General features: G+C 61.6%; 1 protein-coding gene across 1 annotated transcript in view; it reads left to right on the top strand.

Moving 5' to 3' along the window:
* The window catches only part of CACNA2D2 (calcium voltage-gated channel auxiliary subunit alpha2delta 2), a 117,681-nt gene that overhangs the window by 50,836 nt on the left and 45,640 nt on the right, over nucleotides 1-21,205 (top strand). Inside the window, exon 2 of the mRNA XM_004715242.1 lies at nucleotides 668-784. Within this exon, the coding sequence (XP_004715299.1) occupies nucleotides 668-784 (117 nt within the window). The remainder of the gene's footprint in view (nucleotides 1-667; nucleotides 785-21,205) is intronic.

The raw sequence follows: 21,205 nt of genomic DNA, 5'->3' as shown, positions 1-21,205 counted from the left end.
TGTCTTCCTTCACCTACATATTTGTTATTCATTCTTCTGGAGGGGGCCGCTCCCCCACCTGCCTCTTCTTCCTGGCCTGCTCTCCCCCTTCTCTCCCCCCACCCCACTCCCCCACTCTGTAGTCTGTGCCCTGAGTGACAGGAGCCCCTGAGGCACAAACAGCTCCTGCTATGGGTTCTGCTAACACCCTGGGGCAGTGCCAGCAGAAAGGGGTGTGGCTGCCTGCGCTGCGGCTGCTCCTGCGGGCATGTGTGTGTGCGCGCGCGCGCGATGCATGCGTGGGCGTCTGTGTATGTGCAGGAGCTTGTGAGCATCTCTGTGTTGGTAGCAGGTGGGTGGTGTGCACTCAGTTCTACCTTCCCCGGTGCCCCCCCCCCCCACTTGTGCTCATAGCTAGTCATGGAGATGCTTCCTGTAGCCCACGGAGGGGGGTGCTGAAGCCCACAGAAGGCAGTGACATCCGCCCTCAGCCAGCCCCACCTGGGATCCCAGCTATGGAGCCTGCCCTAAGAATGCTGGCCATCCCCTGCCGACATCCACATGCCCCGAAGGGCCTCGAAGCCTGGGCCGGCGCCTGGCCGGAGGCTGCTGGGGGGAGCTGGGCAGAGGGACCTCAGACCCATGGCATGGGAACACCAGCTTCACTGCCGCCTCTGCTTTCTTCCAGATCTACAAGGACAACCGGAACCTGTTTGAGGTGCAGGAGAACGAGCCCCAGAAGTTGGTGGAGAAGGTGGCAGGAGACATAGAGAGCCTGCTGGCTCGGAAGGTGCAGGCCCTAAAGGTAGAGTGGTGGTGGTGGTGGTGGTGGTGGTGGTGGTGGTGTGTGTAGATAGGTGTGTGTGCATGTGCCTGTGTGTGCGCACGCAGTCGTGCACAGTGAGGGCTTTGTCCCATCTACCTGGTCCTTACCCCTGTGATCACACAGCCTTCTGGGCCCTCTGAATGCAGGCGGAGCACCACTGGCCAACTGTGCCCATGTGCTGTGGCAGTAGGGTAAGGATGTCAAGTGAGGCATAGGCTGTAGGAGGGGTGACCTGGGGTCTCTGAGGCCTTGAAAGGGCCCACCGCCCCCTTCTCTGGGGCCTGGACTCTTCCCCTTCCTCTGGGTCCCCTAACCGGTCTACAACTGATGCCTGGGATGAACGAACACCTGACCAGGCCAGTCACCTGCTGTCGGGGAGTCTGGGCCACCTGGAGCCAGGAAGGTGGAGAGATGTGGAGGGAGCCCGATGCCCCACAGAGCAAGCTGGAGCCCCGTGACCCTGCTCTACTCCTGGCCTGGCAATGTGTCTCTGTCCCCATCTGGGCCCCCACCTCTTCGTCTGTACCCCCAGAAGCTGTGCCTCTCGGTTCCTGACTCCATGTGCTGGGACCCCCTAGGTTGCTGGGAGCAGGCCTGGCACTCAGGCCACCCAGGGGGAGCAGTGGGGAGGGCCTTCTGTAAGTGCCCAGTGTCATAGGCAGGCGGTGAGGCAAACGAGAGAGGTGGGCCCACCACAGCGCCCCCCAGCCTGGGTCAAAGAGAAGTGAGCCCACTGGAAAGAAATGGATTCCTGATGATGCTGTGTGGGCGGACTCAAAACTTCCATTGCTTAGTGGGTGGACTTAAAACCGCCATTGTTCGGTGGGCAGACTCAAAACCATCATTGCTCAGTGGGTGGACTTAAAACTGCCATTGCTCAGTGGGCGGACCCAAAACCGCCATTGCTCAGTGGAAGAAACCAGCAGCCAGAGTGTGTCTTGGCTGGTCCCATTGTGTGCCATGTCCCAAATAGACAAACCCTCCTGAAACAGAAAGTAGATTAGCGAGTGCCTAGGGCAGAGGGGGTGGTGGGAGGCAAGGACAGGGAGCGACTGCTAATGGGCATGTGCTTTCTTCCTGAGTCAACGGAATTGTTCTAAAATTAGACGGAGGTTCGCACAACTCCAACTGCATTGAAGACCACTGAATGGTGGGGTTTATGGTGTATGTGTTATAGCTTAGTAAGTCTGTGTTTGTTTGTTTGTTTGTTTGTTGGGGCGGGGAAGGTGCGTGAGCCCACACTTCCCATGCCCAGGCTCAGACTAGGGTCCTGCAGGGTCAGTCAGGAGGGCCCAGCCCAGCCCTGCCTGCAGGAGCTGCTGGTGAAGACATGGGGAAGCAACTGGGGAAACGAATTGTTACAGGGAGGAGGCAAAGGGCAAGCCTTCCAGGGGTGTGTGTGGGAAAGGGGAGGTGTCTCCCCTGGTCATGGCAATGTTCCAACCACCTCATGTGCCAACACATCACCCCTCGCCTCTGTCTTTGCCGAAACTGGGTGCAGTGATAGTCTGTCTCTCAGTTCCTTGCCCCCCCCCCCCTTCCCAGATCCCTTGTAACTTCGCGCCTAGCCCCAGCTGGTGTTGGGAGAAGGCTCATCCTTCAGCGTGGGGGGTGGCTGCTGCGTGGGGACAGTGACAGTGAGACAGTCCTCCACACACAGGACTCAGGGGCTCCAGGGCAGCAGTCCCTACCAGGCCCTGCTCCCCTTTCCAGAGTCTCTGACAGCAGGGGTCCCAGGTCCCACCTCTCCCTGTACCCCACCCACCACCTGGGCCCTGCTCCCTAAGGCAGAGCAGCCATCTCGTCAGTGCTGCATACAAGCTAGTTTGCTGGGGAAAGTGCCCATGGACTGGACTGCTGTTCTCACAGCGCCACCCAGGGGATGCCACTGCACCAATGGGGAGACTGAAGCTTCGGGGGGCGGGGCCACACGTGAGGCCAGGATGTGGCCAAGGCGGATTTGAACTCCGGTCTCCAGCGTGCATCCTGGGGGTGCTTGTAACCTCCCAGACAGCTCCTGCTGCAGCGCCCCTGGCGGCAGGCCCTCAACTCACCCACCCATCCACCCTCAGCTGCAGCGGACAACCACCATCCCCCTCCTGGGTCCATCCAAATTGTTCGAGACGCGCTTTGGTCTTAATTATGTTTTACACCTGCCTTTCATCCAGCCCTGGCTCCCTTCTCCTTCCCACCATTTGTTTGCAGGCTGCGTGCACAGGGAGGGAGCCGTGTTGGGGGGCTGCGCCCCCCTCCACCCCTCTTCCATTGTTCCTCTCTCCCTGGACCCCATCCAGTAATCCAATTTAAATCCCCTCGCTCTGGTCTGGAATTTCAATTCAGGGCTTGCAGAGAGGGGGCCCAGCCGCCCAGGCTTTCCAGGACGGAGTTCATTGTCTCATGTAATCAGGGACAATCAGGTGTTAGAGCGAGTGTCTCCAAAGGCATCGGAGAGTCAGGCTGGAGCAGCCAGGTCTGGGGCAGTGGGGTGAAGGGGATAGGATGGGGGGGGGTGCGGGGCAGCACACAGCCAACCAGCAGCTCCAAGTCCAGGAGCGTCTGGGCCTCGGCTTCAGAAATGTGAAATGTGCAGGAAGCGGGCTCGGAGCCAGGGCCCAGCCCACACGTGGGTCCTGAGGCCCAAGACGTCTAAGGAGCCACCCTAAGGGACAGGGCCCAGAGCCAGGAGGGGGCAGACGGGGCACCTGGGAGGTGGCGGGGAGGGCAGAGGAGCTGGCATCAATCAGCAAAGATAGTGGGGGAAGTTTAGCACGGAGGCCTGACAGAGGACAGACAAGCAGTGTCAGCCCAGGGCACGGGCCCAGGCGTGGCACCCACTGCCAAGACCCAGCCCAGGGATGTCGCCCGGGAATGTTAGCAGAAGCCGGACAGAGCGGCAGCCCCATGGTCACCAGCATCTGCTGGCGTCCAGACGCTCTGGAAAGCTCACTGACGGTGGGCAGACGGGGCAAGGGAGCCGGTGGTGGCGGCTCTCCCGCCCACCCTTCCTGAGCAATTAAAAGGCGCTGACGTGGGGCTGGCAGTGGCTTCTGCCTCCCCTCCATTACACGCATTAAGAGATCTTGACCCCCCCACTTTCACTCTCTTGAAAGGCGCGGCAGACACGTGGAGCCAATTAGGCACACGCGTGGGCGCCAAAGGCCCTGATTGCGGTGATGCCGGCTGATTATTCTCCCCTCACCCAAACAGCGCCAACGCCACTTCCTAGAGAGACGCCCCTGCCTCCCAGAGGAACCTGCTGGGGTGGGGCAGGCAGAGCCTTGGTCGATGGGCATCTGTTGAGAACCAGCTGTGTGGAGACCCGGCCTGCAGGGCAGTCAGGGAGGCAGTGCAGGTGTGCTGAGGGCCCAGGAGAGATGTGGCAGCCCCACGTGGTAGGGAGTGCCACTCAGGGCAGGGCTCCCATGGGGCTCCAAGGAGGAGGTGCCTGCATTTGTGCGGAGCAAAGTGACCTGCTGGCCACGCCCCGACACACCGGGGGGACCTGGGGGATCAGCATGCACCCGAGACCACAGCAGGCTCAAGGGTGGGGACCAGTGAGATCCCAGAGGCTTCTAGACGGCTTGTAGGCCAATGGAGTGTGGCCTGGTGGAGCCTGGCAGGCCTCAGGAAGGTCAGGTTGGGAACTGGGGAGCTAGGACCCTCTTCCCCATAGAACAGACCCCTGACCTGGGTCCCTCTCCAAGGGGCAGGTGGTAAGGGTTCATCTGCTGGTAGCCTAGCCAAGGCCCTCCCCCTGCCGGAACCTGGCCGGCCAGCCTTCCACCCATCCCACCCCGTGGCTGAGTTCTGGTAGCGAAAAGGGCATGTGTCTAAACAGGAGGCTCAGATTCCGCCCACCCTGAGCTCCATCCTGCTGGGGGCACCAGGCCCAGGTGTCACCCCAGGATGGGGCGCCCCACCTTCCCTGCCCAATGACCCTGCCAGAGTGTTCCCCAAGGCCCCCATTCCCTCTCCTATTGATTCCCTTGCTCACTTGGGGCGTTCAGTAATCCTGTCCAGTTGCCCCTGGCCCAGCCTGGCCCCGGTCAGGCGTGGTACCAGTCTCCCTCTCACAGAGGAGGGCACCAGTGGCAGCGGTCAGTGCCTGCTGGCCCTCGCTCCAGAACCCACTGCCCCTCACAGGGCTCCTGTAGGTTAGAAGGCTGTAGTGAAGCCGCAGCCAGGGGAGGGGGTGGGGAGAGGTCACCTGAAAGAGGCCTGAACAGACACCTAGATTGGGCAAAAGCACACGCTGCCCTCGAGCCAACTCCCAAGACCCCGCAGGGCAGGGCAGAGCTGCCCCTGTGGTTCTCCGAAATGGTCACTCTTCATGGGAGTAGAGAGCCTCATCTTTCTCCCCAAAGACCGGCTGGTGGTTTCAAACTGCCGACGTCCCCGTTAGCAACCCTGTGCATGAACCCCCTACACCCCAGGGCCTGGAGATAGAACTCCACAGGAGATGCTGGGGTGGCGCTGGAGAGGGCACCCCCGATGCACGCAGGCCAGTGCCACCCCTAGAACCCCCTCACCCCAGGAGAGGGGGCTGAGGACATAGGCTGGGGGTCTGTCAGTCAGATGGAGGACCAGAAACCATGGGCCTGAGGGAGATGAGATGCAGGGGGCTCCACTCCCCAAAAGAAGGCCTGACCTGAGGGGGGACCCCCTGAGCTGGTGCCCACCCCCCCTGGGGGGTCCCCATGGGAAAGGGGGTAGAAGCTATGGAGCAGAATGAAGAGGCCAGCAGGTGCCACAGGGACAAACCAGCCTGATTTAGGATCAGAGAAGAGAGATTTAATGGAGTTTTAATAGCATCTGGCCCTTGGGTCTGAAATCCTCGCATGCCAAGGTTGGGGGCAAGCTTGGGCGGGGCTCATTCCGACCCCCCAGGGCCTCAGAGTACAGGCTCCCTGGCCCCAAGTGCACACAGTTCACGTGGGGGCGGGGGGCCGGGGGTGGGAGCAGTTTAAGAAGCCCACCTGGAGGAGGTAGTGCCTGCATCGAGCCTTGGAGATTGAGTGGACCTTCCCGAAAGTGGGGAAAGGGAAGCAGAAAGACCACCGGCATTGTGCCCAGCTGAGCATCGGCTGGTCCAGCGGCGAGTAAGCCCAGTGAGTGTGTGGAGGGGGTAGGAAGGGTCGGACTGCCCATCGGAGCTGTGGGGTGGAAGCTGCACCTTCTCAAGAGGACCCTCTTTGCGGAGCGGACAGGACCCTCTCTCCCTCCAGTTTATGTGGCTTAGAATCCATAGAGGGGGGCAACACCTCCAGCCGTGGGCTGCTGTAGGAGGAGGAAGTCCGGTCCCCGGGAGTGCTGGTGGGGAGGGCACGGGGCCACAGGGCACTGGGGTGACAAGAGAGGCCCCTCTGAGTGCCCTCCTTTCCAAGCCCACACCTGGGCAAACAAATGCAGTCAGACTCTACAGCCGCTGTGCTCCTTAGACGCCAGGATGGTGAGACTTCGTCTCCGTCCCTGGACCGTTCTCAGGAGGGACAAGTCCCTGGCAGGAGATATCATGTTGGGCGAAGTAGAGGGTCCTCGAAAAAGAGGAAGCTCCTGGATGAGATGGACTGGCCCAGAGGTGCTGGACAGTGATAGGGAGGCCGTGCAGCACCTCGCGGTGTCCCTTTCCGGTGTGCAGAGCAGGAGCCGGCTGGCCGTTGTCTAGCAACGACCTGGAGCTGGACCAGACCCAGGTGCCCTTGGAAGAGGTCGCGTGGCCCTGGCTCAGCCCTCAGGGGTACCTGGACTTCCAGGACCCATGCTTCCTGCAGCCTGTTTGCTGAGTGCTGAGTGGGGTCCAGGAGCAGGGTGTGGCAGGAGTAGCCCCGCAGAGCTCGTCCCTTGATGTGGCAGGTCTCCGTGGTACAGCCAGGGTGGCAAGCCCCTGGGACACTTGGCCTGGGAGGGAGTGGCCTTGGAAGGGGCCTCAGACAGGGCAAGGGAGCTGAGAGAAGACAAGGGGTCAATGTAGAGAGAACCAGGAAATGCAAAGACCAGGGACAGAGGAGTTGTGCCCGGGCATCTGTGTGCAATAAATGGGGGCTTCCTGTGGCATGGCTCTGCGGGGCGTGTGCACAGGTGCACTGGGAGACAAGTGTCTAGATAGGAAGGCCGCACGGGCGGTGTCCCTTGCAGACACCTTTCCCGGGGTTCCTGCAGAGACCTCACCTGGTGCCCAGGACCCACACTGTCCTCCCCCACCCCCCAAAAGGAAACGCTGACCCCCATCACTCTTCCTGCAGACAAGTACACGTTGGCGCCGATGTGCACACGTGGGTCCAAAGCACTGAAGGTGGCCGAGAGTCGGGGGTCTCACCTGCGCCGTTCTGTACCCCCCCACCCTGCACTTGAGCAGCACCCAGTGCTTGGACATCCAAACCCTCTGGGCCTCCGCTTGCCTGCCTTACAGCAGTGACCACCCGTGCGTGTAGCCTCGGAGCTCTGGTGGCATTGAATCAGAAGGGATTCTCACAGGGGTCCTGCTGTGGACCAGCTGTGGGGGCTTCCAGACATCATGCCAGACCTCCCCTGCAGGAGGGGCAGGGTTGGCTTCCTCAAGGCTCCTCCCCGTCCCCCGACCCCAACTCCCAGGACCTCAGGGCCACCCTCTCGAGGCTGCTCAACGCTGGCACAGGCTCCTGGCGGGGCCTCGTTTGAGAGGCTGGTCACGGCCGTGGGCCCTTTGTGCCGGCCTCCTGTGTTTGCCCATTCTGTGCCTCTGCGGACGGGAGTCAGGCATGCTTGCTGTGTCAACACCAGCTGGAGCCTTCTCTAGAGAGTGGAGGGCAGGAGCCCCATCTGCCAGCTGCCCCATGTAGTGCCTCTCGGGCCAGCCATTGAGGTGGGTGGGTGGGTAGGCAGGCAGCCCCTCACCTACTCTCGGCCCATCCATCCCACAGGACCACCAGATGTGGACCAGGCGGTTATTTTGAACCAGTGAGTATAGTCCCATGGAGGGGCTGGGGGAGGGGGCATCGCTTAGAAAGGGCCAGGAAGCGCCATCTCCCCTCAGTGCAGCCCAGGAAGGCTTCCTGGAAGAGGTGGCATTCAAGACTTTGGAGGCTGATTACGCACACATGGTGACTTTGCTGTCAGCGGGTGTGTAGACAGTAAGACAGCGTCCGAGCACATGACGAGAGGCTCGGGAGCCTGGCAGACTGGCGCCTCTCGCCCACGTGTGAGCAGGGCGGGGCAGCCACAGCAGCTTCTGGCTGGCCACTCACACTGGGAACAGAAGCCCAGAGAGAGGGGGCTAGTTGTCCCAGGCCTGGGCGAGAATCAGGTCCCCTCATTCAGTGAAGACTGGTCCGCCACGTGGGGACGGTCTCAGCTGGCCACCAGGCAGAGCAGGGCCTCCTAGTCCTGTGTGCTCCCAGGATGAGACCCTCCCTGCCTGATCAGTAGGTTTTCCACAAATGGGCCTTTCAGGGTGACTCGCTCAAGAGACAGGCCCGAAGGCATGGCCCAGGTGGCTGGAGTTGGGAGGGCCAAGCGAGGTTGTAGCTGTCACACGACGACACCCCTGCTGCATGGATTTGGCTGGTGATGCCCTTCTCTGAGCCTCAGTTTCCCCATCTGAGAAACAGGCCAATAGGAAGCCGCCTGGCAGGGTTCGGAGATCATCTGAGCTGAAATGGGGCCATGGCATCTTCTTCACCCATAGTGCGCGCCGGGGACAGAGCTGGTGAGAGATAGCAGCTGATGCCACCCCACTTGCCACTCACCACACTCACCCCCAGTCAGCCAGGAGATTGGGGAGGAAGTCAAGGGCATGTGAACAGCAAAATTGGACCATCTGTGCTCAGGCGATGGACAGCAGTGACAGTCCATTTAATGATCTGGGCGTCTCTCCACTGTCCTCTGCCTCAGAGCATGGGTGGTGCCGCCCCCACTGTGAGCGCCTATGCCCTGGTCCTTGGGCGGGGAGGGGGCGAGTCTGCTGTTTCCTGCATGTGCGTGCACTGAGGGGCTGTCTGGGGGTGAACGTGCGTGTTCTCGCGTGCACTGCAGGGCTGTCTGGGGGTGAGCACGCAGGGCTGTCTGGGGGTGTGCGTGCGCTGCGTGGCTATCAGGGTGAGCGTGTGAGTTCTCGTGTGCGCTCGCTGCATGGTTGCCTTGGGGGGTGGGGTGCGCGTGCACATGCACGTGCGTGCACACACCTCGTTCGTCAGGCTGCTGCTCCCACTTGGGCTGGGACCACCTGGGGTGACTGCAGCCGAGTGAAGGGTCTGCTGACCCGGCAATGACACTGACTGTTCCCCGCCACTCTTGTGGGTACCTGGGCCCCCTTGATCTCCAATCTGCCTCTGTCCGTCTCCTCGCCCCAGTGACTGCCGGGTAATTAGTTCATTTGGCAAAATACCGTCTCTGTCATACCTCCCCTCCAGTTCTGGGTTTTCCCAGGGAGGGGGCGGAGCGGATGGAGCAGGGAAAATTCCTGGGCGTGGGACCACCTCACAGACCAGCCTCGCCCCAACGCCCGCACACAGACACCAGCCTCAGCCCAGAGGCCAGTGGGCAGGAGGAAAAGGGGAGTCAGGGGCTGCCCAGGCCTGCCTGTGCCAGGAGGAAGGAGCAGTGTCAGCCTGGGAGGGGGCGGGGGCAGGTTGGGTTCAGACTAACTGGACAGAACGTAGCATTGCCCACCTGCAGCTGAGCAGGCAGTGGGCATGTGTGTGGTGGGCAGGCTGGGGGTGATGAAGGGGTCAAAAGGACAAGCTCCTGAGACAGCTCCCCTGCTCAGCCAGGAGTGGAGGGGACCCAGCCAACATCTGCCTCTCAGAGCCCCCACAACCCACCCCCTGCTAGACAAGCTCCCACAGCTGTGGTCTCCCCAAACTCCCGCTCTGGCCATCCCACCCACCCAAGCCAGGGTCTGGCCCAGCTGTGAAGTGGAGTCTGCTGGGGCAGTAAACATGCACAGGGCCCACATGAAGACCTCCCCACCCCTACCCCACAGGGAGCAGAAGCATCAGCCCTCTCCAGCCCCAGAGGTGGCACCAGGTACAGGGTGCTGCCCAGGTGCTTAAACTGTGTCAGCACCTGAATCGGTGCTGCTCTGGGCCAGCCACCGCCGTGGACCCCCTTCCCTTCCCCTCCCCGCGCCCCAGATGTAAAGCCAGGCTGCCGAGTCTGCGCAGAGCCCTGAGAGACCCCGCTCCCCGGGCTGAGCCCACTGCAACCATGGGCGCTGGGCAGCAGCAGGGCTGGGCTCAGCCCTCAGCTGGTGTGACCTACTTTACCCAGACCCATCCCCACCCCCGCCCCCCATTTCCCCACTGTCTCTGGCTGAGACTCCCTCGGGATGTGAATTCTCTTAAACTTTTAATTAAAAACATTCTCCCTTCTCCCCCCAAGCTCAGATTCCCTGTGATTTTCCTCTTAGATGGAGAAGTGGGGAGAGCAGCGGGCCAGGAGGTGGGGCCTGCCCTACTGAGGATAGGCTGCCGGTGGCCAGCCCTGCCCCAGCCCATCCCCCGCTTCCCAGCTTTGCCTGAAGTCCCCCTGGCTAGGTGTCAGGACCAGAACCCCTACTCCTCCTCCGGGACTTCATGGCAAGGGTCAGTTGGATGGGCCGAGATTTTACACATGAAAGGAAATCCCTAGGCTCCCTATGGGCGCCATCCGCTCCACAGCCTCCTCACCACCCCAGGGCCACAGGCTGGCCATGGCCTCTGTGGTCATGCTCAGAGCTCAAGGCCAGGTCCTGGCATAAGGGGCCAGGGCCTCCAGGGTGCTGAGGCTGCAAGTCCTCCCAGACTGGACACTGGAACATCATATCTCTTCATGGGTCCAGCCCCGTGTCCCCTTCAGCCTGTCCTTGAGTCTGGAGGGAACCCCCCCCAGTCCTCAGGCCCCCCTTTCGTAACTGGAGGCACGAGCTGGAGGGTCTTCCTTGTGTCACCCCACTGCCCGTCCCTCTGGTTGAAGTCCAACCCTGTGTCATTGGCTCCGCCTCCAGGCCCCCCTGGCCCTCATGATGGAGAAGGGGCAGCACAGAGACTCTCCCTCCAGCTGTCTGCTGAGACTCCCAGCATGCACCTTACATTTCGAGCCCCTACGCTGCCCCATGTGGTCCTGGGAGTTGTCAGGGAGACATCTTTATGGAAGCGGCTGGGGGGAGGCAGCAGGAACTGGAGTGCAGGAAATAGAAAAGTGGCTGAGGAGGGGGCGGGCAGGCCAGGGAAGGGCACAGCATAAGCAAACATGGAAGGGGCTCCAGGTGGGGCATGGGGTGGGGTGGGAGCCCGAACCCTGGACAGGAATTTAGACTCTGGGCCCCAAGGCCCCAGAGCCTCTTGGGTAAGGCAGTGACGTCATGCATTTTCTCTGCAAGCATGTGCTGAGCATCTGGGCTTGGGCCAGTCCTCGGGCAGTGCCCACCTCCCTGCAGATGCTCTGGGGTGCCAAGGGTGGGCCTAGGGACAGGGGCTGGGTGTTCCCCCACAGAACAAGAGAGCCCAGCACTCCTGCCCCACGTCAGTTGGCAGGAACAAACCCGGAGCCTGAGCAGGGGTGGAGGCAGTGAAGAAGGGGAGAGAGGCTTCCCCCGGCCTTAGGGTCTGAGCCCCCATCTCCCAACCTGGGCCACAGCTTTCCGAGCGAGGCTCTGGGAGTCTCCTGCCCTTCTTGCTAGCCCTGCCTCTTGCTGGGCAGCCTGAGTAGACAGGAACCTCCCCCAGGGCTCCAGTACAACTTCACAGAAACCTGCACCAGCTGAAAAGCTTCCCCCGTGTCCAGCAGAGCCTGCGGGGCGGGGCCTGTGCACAGGTGATGGGGAGCACAGCAGGCGGCCTTAGATCTCCCTGGGTTCCCCAGCCCTGGGTCACCCTGAGCCACCTCCGAGGTCCGCAAAAGAGAACTCAGTGCCCCTTAGAGTTTACAGCTGGTGGTGGGACCTGCCCAGGCCAAGAAATAAATGGAGTATGAGTGAGTGTGTGTGTGTGTGTGTGTGTGTGTGTGAGTGTGTGTGTGTGTGTGTGTGTGTGTGTGTGTCCATGCATACTAGTGCGGGGTTGTCTGTATGCCTGGAGCTTGCTCCCATGCATGCCCATGTGCATAGCTGAGGGTGGGCCAGGGTCTCCGGGACAGGGAGAATGGGGGTAGCTGGAACCGTGAGATAGAGAAGCCCGCCATCTGAAGACCCCTGCTACACCCCGTTCTCCCCACCCCCGGCCCATCTCCCTTACAAGCACGCTTTGGGCACCCACAGACATGCGTCTGTCCAAAACCCACGTGCACACGTCAGCTCTTCCCGTTGACAGCCACACGTGCACACTCAGCCTGTGAACGCACAGACACATGCAGCGCACGCCCATGTGTACCCACTGAGTGCCCATAAGCCCCTGCAGTGTCCGTGTGGGCAGCTCTAGCACAGAGCAGGGTCAGCTGCACGGGGCAGGAGGAGCCGGGAAACACTGCCCACACAGGAGGGGGAGAGACCAGCACGTGGACAGAGTGGGTGGTATGTGCAGAGGCAGCGGTATGAGGATCATCATAATCAGGGACGTTTTTTGAGCACCTGTGCAGGCAAGGCCCTTCATCCTTTGTTCATGGGCCCGTTCGTTTTCATTCTCCAAGTGGCTATCAAGTGCTGGGTGCTGTGGACATGTGGATGGGGGGGCGAGGGGGGGGGCGGTGTGGACACTCTCCTTGTCTCAGGAAGTGCACAGCCGACTGGGAAATTGTAAGACAGGGCAGTGACATCCTTGGTAAGAGGCTCATGGGCCCCAAAGGCTCTTGGAGGAGGCACTTGGTCAGAACTGGGACTCATTTGTTGAACTGTTGTTGTTGACAGGTGTTTGATTGGTTTGCAGTCTTCAGAGCTGGGAGGGCGCTTGGCAGTCAAAGTCTACATCTTTTGTTATATAGATGGAAAATCTCCAGGGTGCCTGATTTCAGGGGCATCCCAAGACTCATCCTAACCCAACCCACAAGACGTGGTCCTCTCCTACAGCCCAGAGGTGGAATTGCAGGGCCAAGAGCCAACCCTGTCTAGGCTCCCTTACTGCAGGTGGGCTGTGCCCTTCTCTGGTTGGCAGTAGCGCCTGGGGACCATGGGCTGCCTTTGGGCCTCAGTTTTCCACCAAAGAACAGAGGCATCATCCCTGACCTGGGCTTTTCAAGGCCTTCCTGCTGGGAGGAGGTTGGGATCCTCCCCAGGTAACAGCAGGACCAATGGCTGCCTTCCCCCTCCTCCTCCACGGCTGGCTCTCGAGCCATCCGTCACTTACAGATTCTCTTCATTTCTAAATAAAATGATTTGTTAATTTGAGTGAGTGATCGCCAGCACCGGAGCCTTTTTGCGGGGCCGAGGAACAGCTTGTGGGCTCCCGGAGCCCCTCGCCGCCGGCCTGGCACAGACTTGGAGGGGCTGTTTTCGATCTAAATGTGAATTGAATGAGGAGAAAAATGTTTCTCTTGGCAATTCCATAGGAGCTCGCTCTTCTGACAGATGTTGGAGTTTATGATCCCATCGGGCCAGCGTTTTGTCGAGCAGAATTGCTAATTATTTCAGAGGCCCAGCCACAGCCGAGGAGGGGAAGGAGGTGGCAGGCGGGGCCTCAGCTTCCGGCAGGCGGGCGCTGGGACACCAGGCCCAGCCACACACCCTTTTCCTCCCCAGCCCGGGGTCTGCAGGACACTGGGGGTGGGGACCTGCCCTCCCGCTGGTATTGGCAGCATGGCGTCCCCCGGAGGACACGGTGGGCCTGCCCTTGGCCGGGCTGCTGTACCCTTGGGGTAAGGACTCAGAGGTCACTCCTGGGTCTTGAATGGCTTGTGTTTCGTGGGTTCAGAAGGACAAAGGCTCCCAGCAAGGCGATGCTTCCCTCTGGCACAACTTTATGGGAAATATCCGCCCTGGGCGCGTACTAAGCTTGAGCAGAAGTAGGGCTGGGGGTCCTTGTAAGCGGGGGGCCCCTCTGTGGGGGCCCGTGCGGATTTGGCATGACTGTGTATGGTGTCACAGGCCACCTCGGACGCCTGCATTTTCCTGAGACTGCCCTGGGTGCCACTATGGGGGTGCTACCACTTCCAGGGGCTCCCTGGTGGGTGGGCTAGTGGGAGGGTAGGTTTTGTGGTGGAGATGTGGTGCTGGTCCCACTCCTGGATTCCATCCAGCCCGGGGACTTTAACCTCACCTAAGGGCAGATTATAACAGAGGGCCAGGACAGTAGAGTCAGCCTACCCCAACTCAGGGAGCTCCCAAGATTCCTCCAGGCGCGGCCCCAGGGCCTGAGGACTCTACACAGCCCCAGGTCTGACCTGAGAAGCAGCATTCCTCACCTCTAGTCAGTGCCCTCCACTATAGCACCGGAGGACCAACCCTGACCCGGAGGTCCCTGCCTGATCTCCATCTCTCCTCCCTGAGCTCTGACTCAGACAGAGGAGGGGGCCGGAAGCCATGACCACCCCCACCCCTGCTATGGAGTCCTGTCCCCTCCCCCTCCCACCCCCACCACACCACAGGCCTCCAAGGCTCAGCTCCCTGGGTTTAACACAAAGGCAGCTATAGCAGCCGGACAGGATTTTATAACCCTAATTAACACCGTCCTCCCTGGGGTCCCAGCTGATGGCTGAAACCAGCAGAGCTCCAGGCTCAGGGAGGGGGCAAGGACGGGGCTGCAGGGGCAGCTAGAAGCTCGTCCACACCAGCCCGACCTGCCCGTGGAGCCCCAGCTTCATTCTCTCCCACCCGAGCTCTGGTTCCAGCAGCCACTCCAATAGTGACATGGGGAATGAGGGGGCGTGGGGGGGCGGACAGCCACCCCCAGGCTGAGAGCCCAACAGGCATCATTGATTGGCCCCATGTCCCTGGGACGCGGGTCCTTTCTCTCCTCTGGATAAACCTCCACCATGACATCCTTCCATTAAATAGGGCATGTTCAGAAGAGAAAATTGCTACCATTTTCCCCTTTTACTTCACTGTCACCAAAAATTGATCCCATATTGCATCCTTATTTCAAAGAATGAGCTAAAAAACACATGGAATAAAAATCCCCACTCTTCAGAGTGGCGCCCGGGAGCAACGAGCACCCCACACCCTCCATATACACCCCCAAAAAGAGGGGCACCACTCCAGCTGTCAGGGACCTGCCTGTCCCGGGAGTTGGCAGGGCTGCCTGGGGCGCGGTGCTGGCGGAAGGGGACTTCGATCTGGTGAAATGTGGTAGAAAATGGGGTAATTGGGGGAGGTTAATCGGGATCTAAATGGAGCGATTCGTTATCTCAATAAGAAGTGCCTCACTTTTCCAGGGAGAAGGGTTTGCCCGCCAGATGCCGCCAGCCTGCCTGCTGCGGGGACGCTCAGAGCAGCCCTGCGCCCGCCCCGCTCCCCCACCCATCTGTGTGGTGTCCCCACACGGTGGGGAAACCGAGGCTGGGAGCACTCGTTGGGTCAGTCCTGCCCAGTGTTCCCTCCTCTGGGTCCCGAGGGCTCCTGGGGGCGGGAACGGTGTGGCGGCCTGTGTTCCTGTTTCACTCAGCAAAGGCTGGAGCAGCTCCCCGGGCAGAGAAGGGCACGGATCACTGGGCCTGGACAGAGGGGTGAAGGCCGGCGTCGGCGGGGCCAGATGGTGTGAGCTCTCGGGCGAACTCGGAGCCTCAGGCAGTTGGAAAGAGGGAAGAGCTGCCCAGTGCCCACTGCTCTGCTCTGACTGGAGACGGGCATTCGGATCAACTCCCAGGACGCCACAGCCGGCTCCCCACAGAGTGGCCTTTGGTGGGGACTTTCCCAGGTGCGCCTTTGGGGCTCCATGTGACCTTAGACAGGCCTCTGAGCCAGCACTCTGTGCAGGACCACACCCCCACACCCACACCCGGAGGCTGCTGGTCACCCTGGTGCCATGCCGTGGGAGCTGAGGGTGCTGCAGGCCTGGGCTCGGCCGCTGAGCCTCAGGCTTGAGCTCTGGGTCCTGGCTCCACCAGCTTAGGGCCCAGAACCTCCACTGTTCTGTTCTGCTTCTGCCGAAAAGCGGGCCAGGGGCAGGAGCATCTCACCCCCACCTCAGGACTGTGACAGAGTCCCGGGCACAGCACCCAGGAGGCACCCATAAGTGACCGCCATGGTCATGAGGACACCTGGTGGGCAGTCAGCTGGACCGAGGTCTCACAGCAGGAGGACTAGGGAGGGACGTGTTGATGCAGGGGGGCCCTCCCGGGGGGCCCTCCCCTCCTCTGTGGCCCCCAGCATGGTCATGGGCGCAGGAGGGGCTGGGAAATGCTCGTTGACAGGCGACGGAGGCAGGGAGCTTTTTCCTGTTTGCAGTGTGGGTCAAGGGGCGGGATGGGGGACAAACTGCATGGCCTCGGGCTAGAGTCCGGGCCAGGAGGAAGGTGCAGCAGCGGGCTCCTTTGGGAGGGCGGCTGGGAGCGTCCACTTCACCAGGCTTGAGCAGGTGGATGAGACAACAGCCACGGGACCAGCGAAGCAGCCCAGCCTTACCCCACGTGTGCGGTGAGGGGCCGGTGCAGGTTGGGAAGGAGTGGGTAGGCCACACTGCCCTGGGCCCACACACACATCCTCAGGTACACACAGGTCTGCACGCAGGCTCCTCCTCTTCTCAGCCTCTGTCCTCCCGGGCCTGGCTCCACGTTGACTGCCAAGTCCAGTGTCTGCCCCTCGAAAGCTGACCTTCCACAGCAGGAGGCCAGAGCCACTGGGGCCCTGCTTGCCCCCCTTACCCCTGGGGCTCCTGTGCCTGGAGTTCCTTAGAGAGGCAGGAGGACCAGGAGAGGAGCATCGCCCCTCTGCCCCCCCACCCCTTGGAGTCCAGACCTGGAGATGGGGCAGCAGGCCCAGGTAGTTGGAGCAGCAGCTGGGAATTGGGTGACCCAGAGGCCTGGATGCCCTGTGGAGGAGCTGGGCTGGGCTGGCAAGGGCCAAGGGCCCTCTCCGCCCCGAAGAGACCGGCTCTGTAGGGCTAGCGTAAGGGAAGCAAATGCAAGGATGCAGACCAGCATTGACCTGGGGTCTGCGCGGACTCGCCCCAGGGGAGCCCCAGAGTGACACTCAGCAGCCCCAGCATGGTCGTGAGTGTCAGCCGGGCCTAGCAGCAGCACTGGACACTGGACACATGGGGAGCAGGGCTCCAGAAGGCCTTGTGTGACCGCGGGCAGGACACATAGCCCCGCCTTGTTCAGCACCACCACCACCACCGCATCTGGCCTCAGGCCATGCCCTGGCCTCCTGAGACCACGCAGGAGGACAAGTGGTCTAAAGTTGTGCAGCTAATTTGAGGCCAAGCCCAGGCGGCCAGCTCTCCTCCTGGCCCCGGATTCCTCCATAGCCCATGCTCCGTGGGTCCCATGCCCTTTGGTCCACAGAGACCAGAAGGTCCCACCTCCTCCTCAGAGGAGCCACCTGGGATCTGATGGGAGGGTGCTTCAGTGAAAGCCCCAGAAGTGGCCTCCCCACCTCCCCTCAGAGAACTGTGGTTCCTGGCACCCTGAGTAACCAACCGCCTCTGAGCCCCAGTCTCCTCCCCTGGCAGTGGCCTCCCAGCCCCAGCCCAGCAGCAGAGGGAGAGTTTGAGGCAAAGATGGGGAAGAGCAGAGGGCGCCCGGGTGCCAGTGACCTTTGCCCCTTGACCGGAGCCCTGGCCGGCACAGTGGTGATGTGCTGGACTGCCAGCAGCATGGTGGGCGGTCGGTTCAAAACCACCAGGCACCCCGTGGGAGGGAGAGACGGGGCTCCTGCTCAGATCCAGAGTGCCGGTCTGGGACACCCCCGGGGCAGCTCCGCCGGTCCCGCGAGGTCGCTGTGAGATGGAATGGATTCGACGGCAGCGAGTTTGGTCTTTGGGGTTCTTGACAAAGCGCTCTCACCTCCTGTACCTCCGACTCCTCATCTGCAAAGTGGGCAGAAAGGGGGCCTGCACTGCCAGGGCCACGGGGAGCGGTGCGTGGTGCTGGGCCGGCGAGGACTCTGCAGTCACCCTTGATGGCAGGTCTTTGGGTGTTCCTGTGGGTGCCCTGCCGGGTCCCTGTGGACCCTGTTCACATCTTTCAGGATCACTTCTTAACGCAGCTGCACCCCACCACCCAGCCGTGGGGCTGTCCTCTCTGCACATCCCTGGCCCTTCCCTCCAGCTTGCTCTGACCTGCCCTTAAGGGGCTCCCCCATCTTCCAACCGGGTACCCTCTCCCGCCCACCCCCTGATCCACCTCTCCTCCTCGCCCTTCATAAGCCCAAGGACCCTTGGCCTGTGTGTGACCTGCCCCGTGTCCCCGAGCTTCCTCTCTGGTGTGTCCAGGCGCTCTGGGCAGGCGGCACACTGCCCTGTCACAGCCAGGAGAGGGGAGCCCCCAGGCCAGTACAGCGAGCCCCCAGGTCAGTGCAGCTTCACCACAAAGGCCAACCCGGCAGGGGGTGCTGGGAGCTGAGGAGTGCTGGGAGGAGGTGACCTTGGCCAGCTGTGGTTCAGGCGGTCCATGCATTGGGGCTAGCCAGCAGCAGAAGGGCCCTCCTGAGCCTGGACCCAGGGGAGGGGGCTTCAGCCTGTGTGGAGGCAGGGGGGGCAGCAGTGTCCCCTGAAGGCAGGCGTCTGCCTCACCCTCCCCAGCAGCACTGGGACCGTTGCTAGGAACCTGTGAGGCCCAGGTGGGTCCTACCTGTCTTTGGAGCAGCCTCACAGCATGGGGTGGGCACAGGGCCCGGGCAGGAGCAAGGCTGCCTCCGTCTGCCCGCCCTCCTCTCGCCTGGCAGCAGCGGGCAGAAGCCATTAGCGCCTGGCAGCCCATGTCCCACGGCTCTGACAAACGCCTTAACCGTCGTTGCCACGGCTCCAGCTGTCCCGCCGGCCGCCTTCCCTCCTCGTAATAACCAAGTGCAGGGCTGATTGCAGCCGCGGGGCGCAGCCAGTGTGCAGAGCACACTCACCCTGGTGCTTCCACCTGGCAGCCTTGGGGCCCACCCCGCCCTCCAGCCCTTTGTCTGACTGGCGCCCCCACCCCCCCTACCCCCCAGCGGCGACCCCGTGCCAGCTAGGGCCCGCATATCCACTCGGAGTTGGTGAGCCATGACAGGTGGGGCCTTGCGCCCAACAGGGTGACAGCCTGGTGGGAAGGTCTGGTTCTGATTCCCACTTGTGGGTGAGCCTTGCAGGAACACCGCCCTCCCCCGCCGCCCCCCCTTCCCCCCGCCCCCCACACACACACCTTGTCTTGGGCAGCCTCATCTCTTGGCCTCCAGCCAGGCAGGAAGTGGTCAGACCTGCTGTGAACCAGGCTGGGTTCCCATGTGAGCGCTGTCATTCGATTGCTGGGTGGCCTCAGATAAGTGACTCTCCCCCTCTGCGCCTTGAGGTCCTAGTCATGGGATGGGAGCGCTGGCTGGGCTGATGGGCAGCACAGCAGGGCATATACCTCGGGTTCAGGCTACCTCCTCCAAGAAGCCCTCCCGTTCCCGTGTGACACCTGCAGATCCTGGCCAGCAGAGGGAGGGCTGAGGCGCTGGCTGGAGATTAGTGATGCAGGCTGGCTCTGACCACACGCGCCCACCCCAGGTTGGCAGGGCCTCCTCGGTTCCTCGGACGGCAGAGCAGATTCGCCGTCCTCACCAGAGGCCCCTGCACTTGCTGCAGTCAGAGTCCAGCGCTTGGAGAAGCGGCTCCAGGCCCTGGGCAGGAGCAGCCCTGCAGAGCCACCCTCTACAGGGGTGCTGGACCCAGCCAACATGACCAGGCTGCGGATGGGCCACGTCCAGGGGCTGCCGAGCTGGGCCACAGGGCTAAGGGGACTTCTGTCAGCAGCAGACGTGGAGGACAGGAAGTGGCAGACCCAGGCAGGTCAGGGACAGGCAGCCAGGAAGAGCTGCCACGCCGGTCTGTACTCTCACTGATCAGAGGGTGAGTCCTCTCAGTGGACACTGCTGGGTGCTTGTAGCACAGAGGGTCTTCCTGTGGGCGGGCCACTTGGGAGCGGTCTTGATTCTGCCCCGAGTAACCCTGTGACCACTGACCGCTCTGCCCAGTCTTGGGTCTCTACCAAAATCAGGGCCATAGACTAAGCCCCCCTCCTCTGCCAGAGTGGGTGTGTGCCTCTTCCCCCCATCACCCCCCAGCCTAAGCGCTTCTTTCCTGAGGTGTGTGGGTGCACATCCAGCTTGAATTTGGGTGGCTGGTGTTTGTGCCCCCTGGGCACTGCCTCACTTGTTGGCGGGTCCCCTGACACGCGATGATGCTGTAGGGAGACAGCAGAGACAGCTGACGTGTGATAGCTCATCCGCCCGCTCCCGGGGGGCACAGGTGAGGGGCTCCTGAGGAGGCAGAGGTGACGTCCTGTGTGTGAGGGTGAGGGTGGTGGCGGCACGTGTGCAGCAGGGGTGCAGTTTGCGGTGCCGGTGCCTCCATGGGGAGGAGACGACAGCCGTGCTGGGAGGAAGGCAGTGGTGAGCTCGAAGGCTGGGCAGTGCTGTCAGGTGGTGAACCGCGGGGACAGCAGTGCAGGGGTGTGGGGGGAGGGCCAGCCCCCCACCACTAATCGCGGGTTCGATAGGCACAATTGCATGGTTAAAGTATATGAAGCTTCTCATAAAGTCATAGAGCGCGTGAGAGATAAAAGAGAGATTGAAATAATGGAGTCAGACACATTTATTTCATGGTAGCTGCTCACCTCAGCCCCCGCTTGGTGGTCCACATGGAGGTGGGAGACCGGAGGGCAGGAGAGAGGGGGAGGGGAAGGAGGACAAGGGGAAAGGGAACGGGAGCGAGGACGGGAGAGGAGAGGGGAACCACAGAGGCCAAGGGGGGAGCCCAAGAGATCTCTTTATTGCCAACCCAGACATATACCTTTGGGGGCGTGCAAGCCACTAATTACAGGTAAAGACAGACGTCACAGGGGGGCTTGCGCTGTAAATTCTACAGCAATGAGAGGGGGACAAGCTAGGGAGATACACACAATAGGAAGAGGAGGGGTTGGGGGCACACATGTGACAAGAAGGGCAGATGACCTGTGTTGGGGGACCAGACAGTAGTCTGGCAACTGACTGCCTTCAGGGAGGTAACTTGACAATTATTTACCACTGCAAGCAGTGTCCTAAGTCTAGCATATTTAGGGGAGAGGAATTGGGAGAAATCTTTCTGTTTCCCACACAGGGGAAGCTGGGAGTGACACGGGGCGTGGTGATGGGCGTGGCAGAAGTGCTAGGGGTGGCTGATCGTGGTTGCAGAGTGGCAGTGCACTAAGCCCGGCAGTGATGGGGGCATGTGAGTGGTGGTGATGGGTAACAGAGGTGGTCATGGGGTAACAGAGGTGGTCATGGGGTAACAGAGGTGGTGATGGGTAACAGGTGGTGATTGGGTAACAGAGGTGGTGATGGGGTAACAGTGGTGGTGATGGGTAACAGTGGTGGTGATGGGGTAACAGAGGTGGTCATGGGGTAACAGAGGTGGTCATGGG

This window comes from Echinops telfairi, unplaced genomic scaffold, assembly GCF_000313985.2.
Source record: "Echinops telfairi isolate 266 unplaced genomic scaffold, ASM31398v2 ScPeMD7_7420;HRSCAF=8458, whole genome shotgun sequence".
Lineage (NCBI taxonomy): Eukaryota > Metazoa > Chordata > Mammalia > Afrosoricida > Tenrecidae > Echinops > Echinops telfairi.
The sequence above is the reverse complement of the archived record's forward strand: the minus strand, read 5'-3'. Positions and strand labels throughout refer to the sequence as shown.